Source organism: Natrix helvetica (assembly GCF_964273705.1).
Source record: "Natrix helvetica genome assembly, chromosome: 6".
Lineage (NCBI taxonomy): Eukaryota > Metazoa > Chordata > Lepidosauria > Squamata > Natricidae > Natrix > Natrix helvetica.
The window spans coordinates 22,608,295-22,621,228 of record NC_138553.1 but is presented as its reverse complement, the minus strand read 5'-3'; the positions used below and the strand labels follow the sequence as shown (position 1 = coordinate 22,621,228).

At 40.7% G+C, this 12,934-nt stretch overlaps 1 protein-coding gene across 1 annotated transcript in view; it reads left to right on the top strand.

Moving 5' to 3' along the window:
* GNPTAB (N-acetylglucosamine-1-phosphate transferase subunits alpha and beta) overlaps positions 1–12,934 on the top strand; it is a 50,128-nt gene that overhangs the window by 26,345 nt on the left and 10,849 nt on the right. The window contains exons 10-14 of the mRNA XM_081958735.1: positions 877–1,047; positions 5,637–5,760; positions 9,291–9,494; positions 10,385–11,496; positions 11,767–11,966. Coding sequence (XP_081814861.1) covers positions 877–1,047; positions 5,637–5,760; positions 9,291–9,494; positions 10,385–11,496; positions 11,767–11,966 — 1,811 coding nt within the window. The remainder of the gene's footprint in view (positions 1–876; positions 1,048–5,636; positions 5,761–9,290; positions 9,495–10,384; positions 11,497–11,766; positions 11,967–12,934) is intronic.

Sequence of the window (12,934 nt, the reverse complement as noted above, 5' to 3'; positions counted from 1 at the left end):
TTCCGGTTGGGCCATTGGGGCCGTTTTTTGCCCTCCACAGCCTCTGGAGGCTTTCCTGAAGCCTGGGGAGAGCGAAAACGGCCTCCCTTGGCCCTCAGGAAGGGTGAAAAATCATGCATGTGCCGGAGCTGATGGCTAGCATACCACCAAATATGGCTGCGCTTGCCACCTGTAGATTCGCCATCATGGCCTTATATCATCCTAGTCAATGGTTGTCCAGTCTATTCCTAAAAGCCTCTGGAGATGGAGCACCTACACTCTGGGAAGCAGGCTGTTCATTTGATTTAATCTGTTAAACTGTCAGGAAATGTCTCCTTCTAGATTGGATCTCTCTTCCACCCATTACTTCTTGTACTGCCCTGGTACTTTGGAGGATAAGTCAATCTCCTCTCTGACAGCCCCTCATATACTGGAAGACAAATTATTATATCCTAGCTTCAGTAATATGTGATAAGCTTGTTTTAAATTATCACAAGATAAAAAAATTGTTGGTGAATTTACTGTAGGTATGAAGGCACGAACTAATTATTTGATTCACACATAACTCTTATCTACCATATGGGTTCTTGCTTTTGGCTTTTTGTGAAAGGTGACTCTTCCCTTCAGATATTATGGTTTGCTGTAAAACAATCTTGGTGTGATGTGTCTAGGATAAATGGAGAGTCCTCCAAAAATCATGATTTCATTTCCTGGGCTAAAGTATCTTGAAAGAAATGACACAGCCTCTTCCATTTTGACCTTCACCTGAGAACATAGTGGTAAAATGCACTCATTATAAGAACGATGATATTACCATGCTCTTGTTTTTTAAAAAACCAACTATAATATATGTATTTTTACAAGTAAAGTGTTTTTATTTTTGCTTTACTAATCTAGGACATATTCCAGAATATGAGTCATCTGCCCACTTTTAGTTCCCCTGCCATTGAAAGCCATATTCACCGCATTAAAGGTCTGTCCCAGAAGTTCGTTTATTTAAATGACGATGTGATGTTTGGGAAGGATGTCTGGCCTGATGATTTCTATAGCCATTCCAAAGGTCAAAAGGTAAGTTCACCGCAAAACAATTTGAGGCATAGGATTTGATAGCTCAAACAGGCTTTCTTCTAGCCCAGCTTCTCCCTAATCATTGTGACTATCATAATAGCCATAGGAAGAGGAGTCCCTATCCCCTCCCCAAAATACTTACCTGTGAGATGAGAGTGATGGGGGACTTACTTTCAGCGAAAAGCAGAAGTTGTGGGAAACAATAGGATGTGCCAATGGCAGACTATAGAATGTGGATCCCTGTGAAGATGAGTGAATGATTGAATGGAGTTGGTTGACTGCTGAATGTGTCCTGATTTGTAACATCTAAGCAGAGATCTCCTGTTTCTTTTCTTTCCTTGGTTACCTGGGTCCCATACCTCGTCTCCCACCAGTTTTGTTCTCCTTTCATCCCCCTTCCCACTCTATTTGTCCTTTCCCCATATCTGACTTCTGTTGCATTCCTTTTTGCTGTCTCTTTTGGATGCAGTAAGGAAACTATGGTGTCTGTACTTTTGTGTACAAGAAAGGTTTGTGTATGAAGGAAAATGGTCATTGCATACAGATAGAGGGTCAATTATTTTAATGACTGACTCATTGATTATCTGCCATCAAGTCAGTGTCCACCTCTTAACAAACATATAGATAGATTTCCTCTGGGATGATTCTATCAGAGAGAGACGTATATATATACAGATATACACATACAAGAGCGTTATGTACACATTTACTGGGGAGGAAGAAATTCAGGTAATCTTCAGGTTGTAATAGCAGTAGGGACTGGAATTTCTATCGCTAAGCAATAAGGTCATAAAGCACAATGTTACATGAGCGCATTGCTCAGCAGCAGCAATTCTGGTAGTCCCAGTTTCAGTCATAACTCCAGGACTCTGCAAATCATTAAGCAGGAAGAGGTGGGAGTCGTAGTGCAGAGGGTGCAAGGAGTGCTTTGGCAGGTGCTACAAAATGTGGAGGGTGCAAGGGTGTTGTGGGAAGGTGCTGCAGATAGGTGCTAGGGAGCATAGGCAGGTGCACTGGTGGCGCAGTGGTTAGAATGCAGTATTGCAGGCTAATTCTCCTGACTGCCAGTAGTTCGATCCTGACTGGCTCGAGGTTGATTCAGCCTTCAATCCTTCTGAGGTCAGTAAAATGAGGATCCAGATTGTTGGGGGCAATATGCTTATTCTGTAAACTGCTTAGAGAGGACTGTAAAACACTGTGAAGTCTGAATGCTATTGCTAGTGGGGGCTGTGGGTGGTTCCATAGAGCGTGGGGTGGCAATGGACAAGTGCCAGGGGAGCATGGGCAGGTTGGTGAAGGCCATGTGTGGGCTGGCGAGGGCCATGGCCAAGTGCTGCAGAAGGCAGACAAGTGGGGTGGCGCTGCACTTGTAGTGTGGCTCCTTGAGAGAAAAAGTGGTGGGATTGACTTCCAATCTTCCCGGGGAAGGTTACGGATGGCAATCACACAACTGCAGCTTCGTAGGCCATTCATAAGTCCCCCTCATTCAGAACTTTGTAATTTTGAATGGTCCCTGAATGAATGGTTGTAATTCAAAGGACTACCCATGTCAAGGACTGCTTTTAGCTACATCTGGTTACTCTAGGTTGACAAGGTAAGAACCTTGGCCCTATACAGGATTTTTTGTTGTGTTTATACACTTTTTTTCTTCTCATCTCTTCAAGGTTTAGGGTCAACTTAAATTCAGGGTGAACTTCCTTTGTGAAAACAAGTGATATTCTTTTGTACTTCCTCTGCTTAATTGATAGCTATTTGTTAGGGATCCCTCTATTATATTCAGATGGTTGTATAGATAATTAAATAAACCAAGTTTATGTTGTACTACTCTTTCATTGAAAAGCAGGAAAGCAATACTTTTTGTATACGTTCCAAGCATGACAAATCCCTAGAAATGGGAATATTTCACACATTACTTTTGCATTTTAAAACAATTTTTGTATGCATTAAACATTCACAGATTATTTACTATGACTAAAAGATGGTTTAAATAAGATCTAGTTATAGCTTGCTACCTAGGGACTGTTTGCCCAGCTAGATGATGGTTCATCACCTAGTTAACACATGGATGAGAGACCACCAGAAGATCAGGGCTGTAATCTGGGTGAGACATTACAGAAATAATCTGGGGGAAAAGAGCAATGGTAAACCATTTATGTATTGTTCCCAGGAAAACAACCTAATGGTGGTAATTAAAATCACTAGGACTCAAGCTTTATTTAAGGACAGATTTACATTTTAGTTTCTACTTTCCAAAAATAAAATATTCACATTTTTAAAATTAGGGTTCCATCATTTCCAATCTATCTTTTAAAATACTTTTTTTTAAATCCTGCCTTTATTATTTCCATAAATAACTCAAGGTGGCTTGAGTTGTATGTATGTAATACCTCTTCCTCCTCCTATTTTTCCCATAACAACAAACTTGTGAAATGGGGTTGCTTGAGAGAGAGTAACTGACCCAAAATCACCCAGCTGGCTTTCATGCCTAAAATGGCATTAAAATTTGCAGTCCCCTGGTTTTTAGCCTGGTGCCTTAACCACTTGACCGAACTGGTTCTCCAGTTTGCCTTAGCTAGTAGGGTTTGATGGGCAAACTGACGATTTACCATATTTTTCGTTCCATAAGATGCACTTTGCTCTGTATGGAGAACTAGGCAGGCAGGAACTGAGGCGAGGCAGATTGCACAGCAACAAGACAACCTTTATTCTAACAAGTTAACAAGGCAAAGGCAACTCCCGAAATGGCAACATTTGCCATCTGACAGCTCTTTATATAGGAGTTGTCAGACACACAGAACAATAGGGAGGCAGCATTCTCCATCCAGCTGGCTGCTTGTGCCTTAGCCAATCAGGAGCGAGCAGCAGCCGGCAATATCTTCGGGCGTCGTCATAGCTCCAAGGACTTAACGCACTTCCCCCCCAAAAAAGTGGGTGGAAATGTCTGTGCGTCAGTGCCGATCCTTTGGTGAATAGCAGGCGGGCTGCCGCAGCGGGGTCCTTTTACAATGGTGAACCCCGCCTCTTCTGTCTTTGTCATTGCCTGCCTCTTCTGTCTGTTTTCCGCAGTGCAGGAGTCAATAGGCAGAGCTGAAAGGACACCTATCTGTGGTCCTCTATTTTTTTTTCTTGTTTTCCTCCTCTAAACCTAGGTGGGTTTTATGATCCGGTGCATCTTATAGAGTGAAAAATACGGGTATATAGACATCCTTCAGTAGCAATATTATGTGTATGCATTTAGTTCTTGGGCTTTTGAGCCAGAGTTTCCAATGTAAATGAAAGGAGTTTTGCTAAGACCTTTAATATTTATATTGTTTTTGTTGATCAAATATCACTTAAATAATCATTATCACCTGAAGAGTCAGTGATAGAGATGTTTGGTGATACAAAAAATGGTTCATGTTGGATTATGAGATACCAGGATCAAAGCTCCATCTAATATTCCTCGATCTATGGCTGATTAAGGCTGCACAAATTCTGTGGCTAAATGAGGAAAAAAAATAAGAGTGTTTGTTTTCGGAGGTATTGCCGATAATATCATTCCAGTTTTAGCATGACATTTGAAACCAGGCTAGAAATCAGGATGCTGCAAATTCTGATCCTGTTTTAGGCATGAATGCGCCCCAGTGCTTTTGGGTCAGTCATTCTTTCTCAGTCCAATCTACTTTACAGGGCTGTCGTTGTGGGGTAATAAAGAGGAGGAAGGAGAGTATGCTGTCCAGTGATGGGGTTCAAATTTTTTTTACTACCGGTTCTGTGGGCATGGCTTGGGCGTGGCGGGCAAGGCTTGGTAGGTGTGGCAGGGGAAGGAAACTAAAATCTCCATTCTTTCCCCACTTCAGGGTAAGGTTACTGCAAAATCTCCATTTCCTCCCGATCAGCTGGGCCTCGGGAGGCAGAGAATAGATGGGGGCGGGGCCAGTCAGAGGTGGTATTTACCGGTTCTCCGAACTACTCAAAATTTCCGCCACCGATTCTCCAGAAATGGTCAGAACCTGCTGAATACCACCTCCGATGCTGTCCACCTTGACTTATTTTTAAAAATAATAAAAGCAGAATAAAAAAGTTTTTTTAAAAAAAAATAAAAGGATAGATAGGAAATGTCTGAAATCCTAATTGCATAAATATGAATATTTTATTTTGGAAAATAGAAACTAAAACTTGTTCTAATTAATGAAGGCTAGCACCAGGTTTTTTTTCCCCCCTGTACAGGACATTAAAATGTTTTTAATCAGATGGTTGTGTAAAGATTAACATGTTAATTTAAAATGTATGGATACTTAGTAACTGCTCGGCAATTTTAAGTTTGTCAGATAACTGAATCACTTAGAGATTACTGGGTCCTTAGGAATTTTAGATCAGGCATATGAAGCCTTTTTCTTTTACTCTGAGAATCTGGATTTTGAGTTTTTTTCTTTTTCTTTTTTGCTGTCACATGAAGGAACAACAAGAACATGTTTGTCCACATATAAATCAAGGTTAGCATTATATTCTTGGCAGATGCAGATCAGTCTGCTCTACGGAGGTGAGTTTAAGCTACTTTTTGAAAAACCATGAATGTGAAAACATCCTGTCTTTCTAACCATTATCAGGTTTATTTGACTTGGCCTGTGCCCAACTGTGCTGAAGGATGTCCGGGTTCATGGATTAAAGACGGTTATTGTGATAAAGCCTGTAACAACTCCGCTTGTGACTGGGATGGAGGCGATTGTATTGGTAAGGAGAAACACATCTTAATGGCTGGTCTTTCACGTTTCAGGAACCAGTTATTAGGTGGATGAGAGGTTTATGTTTTAGGAAGCCACAGGTGCACATTCATCACACTGTCTTGAGCCATTCGAAGGGCTGGTTATAGTGACAGGACATTTTAGTCCAACGTTCAGTGGTAAGCATGACCACGCAACTGCATCTGTACAGGAAACAAATCACTTCCCCTGCAGCCATGCTTTTCTGATACGGAAATATTTCTACAGAGAAAATAAGAGACCTGGGTGTGTATTAGTGTTGATTTTACTACAAGCAATGAGCAATTGCTACTCAGTCTTTGTTTTGATTTTAACTTTCCCATCATTTGGATGGAAATTGTTATGTTTGTGTTATGGAGCAGAGCTGGCAGCAGATTCGGACAGTGGGGAGGTTGGGGAGGAACATGGGCCAGTCCTGGAGTCTGGGGAAGGCTCTGATGAGGGCTCTATGTCGCAGGCAGAGAGGGGGCCAGGGCCGTATGACAGTTTTCAGCTGCCTTTGGAGTCAGACATCAGTGAGGCTGACGAACAGCTGGAGACCATTCCCAGTGTGTGCATGTGCAGAATTTCCAGACGAAAGGAACAGCTAAAGAACAGAGGTCGACTTGAGAGTAAGGCTACAGGTGGACAATGAATGGCCCCTCCCAGAGGAAATAAAAGAGGAGCGAAAAGGGAGTGGAGTTTGCAAGAGCAATTAGTTCGCTTAATTGGTTTGTGACTCTCCGAGATGTTTTGCCACATTTTGCAGATATCCCAGATAAAGTCTGTGACTGTAAATCCTCCCTTGAAAGACTTTGCTGGATATGAATGAGCAGAATTCACAATGAATTAACAAAAGAGGTTTTTGCCAGGACAAGGAGTTTGCTGCATACTCTTAGGAAGCCTAGGTCAGAACAGTTGTTTGATATGCAGTAGAGACGAACCTAGAATTTCTCATTACAGGCAGTCCTTGACTTACAACAGTTCATTTAGTGACCATTTGACGTTACAATGGTGCTGAAAAAAAGTGACATGTCCATTTTTCACACTCATGACCGTTGCAGCCTCCCTGTGGTCATGTGATCAAAATTCACTTGACAAAGACATTTGACAACTCATATTTATGACGGTTGCAGTGTCCCAGGGTCATGTGATCCCCTTCTATGACCTGACAAGCAAAGGTCAGTGGGGAAGCCAGATTCACTTAGCAACTGTGTTACTGACTTAACACCTGCAATGATTCACTTAACCATGGCAAGAAAAGTTGTAAAATGGGGCAAAACTCACTTAAGAAATGTCTCACTGAGCAACAGAAATTTTCAGTTGTGGTTGTAAGTCGAGGGCTACCTGTATTTTCATATCCCAGTGTTAACATCTAAACCAGTGGTTTACCAGGATTTATTGGCAGTTCCTTCATGGTGGTGAAATGATAACATTTCCTCAGTGAAAAGGCCAGAACATCTGAAGTAGCTGCGATGAATTAGCAGAATGGTGAAGGGTCTCTTTAGTTCTAATTATCTCCCTCGTCCCCTTGCCTCCTTCTAGATGGATTAAAAAGTAGAACTGTTAAGTCAGGGGTGTCCAAACTTGGGAACTTTAAGACTTGTGGACTTCAACTCCCAGAATTCCCCAGCCAGGCTGGCTGGGGAATTCTGGGAGTTGAAGTCCACAAGTCTTAAAGTTCCCAAGTTTGGACACCCCTGTGTTAAGTCCTTGAGGCTACAATGCCATTGACTAACATTGCCGGCCCCTGATTGGTTGAGACGCGAGCAGCCAGCTGGCGGGAGAACGCAGCCATTCTATTGGTTCAGCGTCTGACAGATCTAGTATAAAAAGGGCTGTCAGCTGTCAAATGCTGCTCTTTGCCGGGTCGAGGTTTGCCTTACATTTTGCTGTGTTATACTGTTAATAAAGGTTGTGTTAGCTTCAACCTGCCTTGCCTCAGTTCCTGTCTGCCTCGTTCTCCCTACAGAACAGTCCTATTTGCGTTACTCCTGACCTTTATTTCTAAAAGAATTACCCAGGCAGGAATTTGTGTGTGTGTGTGTATTTGATACTTGGAATATTGAAAGTTTTAGGAAAATGTTGTTTTCTATGCACAGTTAACCCTTCACCAACAACCAGTTGCATAAAGACTTTTCAAACCTATGACGAGTTCCCTAGAAGCCCTACTCCCAATCTGGTTTTGAGTTGCAAGGCCACACACCCCTCCCCCCCTACCAAGTGACTGCATTTTGAGCATTTGGCAACCAGTTCATCTTTATGGCTGTTTGCTGCATCCTGTTACCAGATGATTGAGACTTGTTTTTCTGGTTTCCAGCATTTACTTCTGATATCTGACCAAAAAAAAAAAAAACTATTGGGGGAAAAAAATGCACATAATGATCCCTGCGCCCACTTAAAAACGGTGGCATTAGCTTAACGATGGTTGTACAGTCATATCTTTGAATCCAGTCACGAGATGACTCCACTTGCAACCAAAATGAGTTATTTTGGGTTCAATTGCGGTCCTAAGGTTCTGCCAACAGCCCTATGGAACCCAGAGTAGGATGGAGCCCATTGGATGGCTGGTGTGATGTATTGTCGCCAGGGTGAGGGGGCTATTATATTATATTAATTTATTATTTGATTATTTTCTTTTATTAGTGTGTGTGTGTGTACATACACATATACACATACATACATACATACATATATATATACATATACATACAGTACATACATACTTGCATACATATATACATACATACAGTACATACATACATACAGTACAAACATACATACAATACATACATACATACATATGCGTGTGTGTATATATGTGTGTGTGTATGTGTGTGTGTGTGTGTTTGTGTTACAACCCCTGGTATGCCCAAATATGGGAGGGAGCTCGCTACTCCCCCTTTCTGTCCTTCGGCTCATTACAGAAGACCATCCAGGCAGAAAACCATATTTTTATTTTTAATGTTGCCTTTGCTATGTTTGTGTTGTATTTGTGCTGATAAATAAATAAAGGGAGACTAGTATAGATCTATTTCAAGCTATTTAGCTCTCATCAACTAGCCATACCCTTACTGGGATTTGAACCTGGGCTGTATTACATATTAGGCAGATGTGTTAGCCACTAAGCCACAGGCTCTCCTCCTTATCAGCTGAGCTAGGGAAATAGGTATGTATTTGTGTTACAACCCCTGGTATATACACACATACATATAGTACATACATACATACATACATACATACATACATACATACATACACCCCGTAAGCTGATTGAGCTGCCATGTTGAAATAGGCGGCAATGTAAATTTTCAAATAAATAAACAGATAAACAAATATAAATGAATGAGTCAAGGGTTACCTGTAAAAGTAAAGCATTTTACTTTTAAATATATAAAAGCAGTTTGTAGTTGTAAGAGTTAAGCCACAATTAGACTTTTTAATCATCCCTTTTTTTCTTTTACTTAAGATTTTCCACCTTGGCAATATGTGGCACTGCCATTTTTCTTTTCTTTTCTTTAGGTAACAGTGTGGGGAGCCGTTACGGTGCTGGTGCTGGAGCTGTTGGAGGTATAGGAAATGTCCCCTCCTGGCAATTTGGTGCAGGAATAAGTGGAGTTTCTTATTGCAACCAAGGCTGTGCAAATTCATGGCTGGCTGACAAATTCTGTGATCAGGCATGCAACGTTCCCTCTTGCGGATTTGATGCTGGTGACTGTGGACAAGGTATGTCGATACGTATTTAGTAACAAGGCCTTGTTTAAAGTGAATTCTTCGGGGAACATGCCTGTATTTCTTTCTTTCTTTTTTGAAAATTTACAGTCTATGTGACTGTATGGCAGTGGTTCTCAACCACTCTATGTGACTGCTAGGGCAGTGGTTCCCAACCTTTTCTTCACCACGGATCCCCTTAAAATACCTTTGTGGCCATGGACCCTCAAGCCTTAACTCAAGATTTAAATCATAACATTTCTTCAAACCTTTGCAGACCCCCTGTGATGACATCACAGCCCCCTCCGCAGGTGTCTGTGGGCCACAGGTTGAGAACCACTGGGCTAGGGTATCCACAGCTCATTTCCTGTATATATCATGTGGAAATATAATTGTCCACTTTGATTAAACATCAAAAACTGGAAAATGCTATTTGTCTTAGAAAGAGAAGATAATGGAAAATTAGCAGATCAAAACAAGTTAGTATGGTGTAGTATTAGTTTGGAGTTATGGATACCCATTTCCAATTCAATAAGGGCCCAGTGTCCAGTCACATATTTTCTTTGCCGAATCTATTCCATTGAATTGTTAATAACAATAGCGCTTAGATTTATATACCACTTCATAGTGCTTTTACAGACCTCTCTAAGTGGTTTACAGAGTCAGCATATTGCCCCCAACAATCTGGGTCCTCATTTTACCCACCTCAGAAGGATGGAAGGCTGAGTCAACCTTGAGCTTGGTGGGATTTGAACTGCCAAATTGCAGGCAGCCAACAGTCAGCAGAAATAGCCTGCAGTACTGCAATCTAACCACTGTGCCACCAAGGCTCAAGAAGTTAACCTGGAACAAAGGTAGGATGAAAACAACAGCACTATGTAAATAACAATACTCTCTTCTTCCAGATCACTTTGGTGAGCTGTACAGGGTAACTCTTCAAAAGAATCAGACTCATTATATCATCCCGAAAGGTGAATCTCTACCTTATTTCAGCTTTGCTGAAATAGCCAAGAAAGGACTAGAAGGCGCTTACAGTGACAACCCAATCATACGCCATGCTTCTATTGCTAACAAATGGAAGACAATCCACTTGCTAATGCACAGTGGAATGAATGCAACTGTGATTCATTTTAATCTTACGCTTCAAAGTAAAGATGAAGAAGAATTCAAGATGCAAATAACCTTAGAAGTGGATACCAGGGAGGAATCCAAATTGAATACAACTGCCACCCAGCAGCCTGTGGGAGATTTGAAAGCTACAACTTCAGTGCCAGAAGCGGAAATGATTTTTGAGGATATTCCTGAAGAAAAACGTTTCCCAAAAGTTAAAAAACATCTCAATAGTACATTCAATAATCTAGATGAAGAAATGGTAATTCAGGCAGTCAATATGTCTGCGCTTCCTGAAGATGTAAAGATAGCTGTGCAGAATTTGGAATTGCAGCTGATAGTTGGCGATATCACTCAGAAGGGTTATAATCTATCCAAGGCTGCTCTCCTTCGATCACTCCAGTTGATGCCTACAGAAAAAAAGATGGGGCTAAATGATCTTGAGGAATCGAGGAAAGGGGACAAAGGGCTAAAAATCGTTGGAAAGACCATGCTTTGGCAGAGACCATTCCAAAATGACAATGAAGGCAAAATAGTAGCTAAAGACAAAATGCACAATATATCTCTACCAGGATTTGCACCAACAAGTAGCATTTTGGTGGAAATGAAGGTAACCAATGATTTTTCGCTAAACTACCGCTCTACAGTAAAACCAAAACCCACATCAGTTGTCAGAAATGTGGATAAAAAGCATGGATTTCAGGATAAAGCCTTGAATATCCTTATGCAGAAAGAAATCCAGGAAAGGAAAATTGAACAACGAAAGAAGAAAGAAATAGATGTAAATCCACCATTTTCTGAGGCAGATGTTGCAGAAGGTCCAAGAAGAAAATTACAGTATTACACTGGAAATTATCAAGGCTTTTTGCCATGGGAAAAACATAAGTATTTCCAAGATCTTCTTGATGTGAGTATCCAAAGGACTGAAATGTTTTAGCAATGGCTTTTTACTTATTTTTAGACCTTACTGAATTCTATATATGCTTTTTTAAAAATTATATATTCAGGGATCATATTACAGAGTAACTCATAAATTTAGTAAACAATTATATTCAATTGGTGCTTAATAATATAACCGTGTGTGTATATGCTCAGAATTAACCTCAATTGAGTTTATTAGAAATTATTCCCCAACTGGACTGTTTGTGTAAGCATGATGTGTGTCCTTGTTTTTTAGGAAGAAGAATCATTAAAGAAGGAACTGGCTTATTTTACAGAAAGTAAAATTGTTGGAAGGCAGCTGAAAGATACATTTGCTGATTCCCTCAGATATGTAAATAAGCTTCTAAATGGAAAATTTGGATTCACCTCTCGGAAAGTCCCTGCTCATATGCCCCATATGATTGATCGAAAAGTCATGCAGGAATTACAGGATCTGTAAGTCCAATGGGGAAGGCTAATTAGTCTGTTTATTAATTTAAATATTCTACTTGAAAACCACTGTGACTAAATACTCATAGTTCTTGGTTGCTTGAAATATTATAAAAGCTCATTGGAATATACACGCTTAGCATGGTTTGTGCTGAGTTATCTTCAGAATCTTAGAATGATGTAGGACTGTCAAAGTTGTTTTTCTAAGTTGTTCAGGCAAACATCTTTGGCTGTTCAGTGGTTGGAGACTATGATTGCTGTCAATATACTTAATTTTTCCATTTAATTTTTGGGCCAAAATTGTATAAGAACTACTTTACAATAAAATGATACTACTGAAAATGACAGTTGTATACTATCTTCCAAAGGAAAAATTACTTAGAAACCATGGTGGTGCAATGGTTAGAATGCAATATTGCAGGCTAACCCTGCCCACTGCCAGGAATTATCAAGATCATGTGAAGTGTTAATACCACTTTATAATGCCTTGGTAAGGCCACACTTGGAATACTGCATTCAGTTTTGGTCACCATGATGTAAAAAAGATGTGGAGACTCTAGAAAGAGTGCAGAGAAGAGCAATAAAGATGATTAGGGGATTGGAGGCTAAAACATATGAAGAACAATTGCAGGAACTGGGTATGTCTAGTTTAATGAAAAGAAGGACTAGGGGAGACATGATAGCAGTGTTCCAATATCTCAGGGGTTGCCACAAAGAAGAGGGAATCAAACTATTCTCCAAGGCACCTGAGAGTAGAACAAGAAGCAATGGGTGGAAACTAATCAAGGAGAGAAGCAACTTAGAACTGAGGAGAAATTTCCTGACAGTGAGAACAATTAATCAATGGAACAGCTTGCCTCCAGAAGTTGTGAGTGCCCCAACACTGGAAGTCTTTAAGAAGATGTTGGATAACCATTTGTCTGAAACGGTATAGGGTTTCCTGCCTAGGCAGGGGGTTGGACTAGAAGACCTCC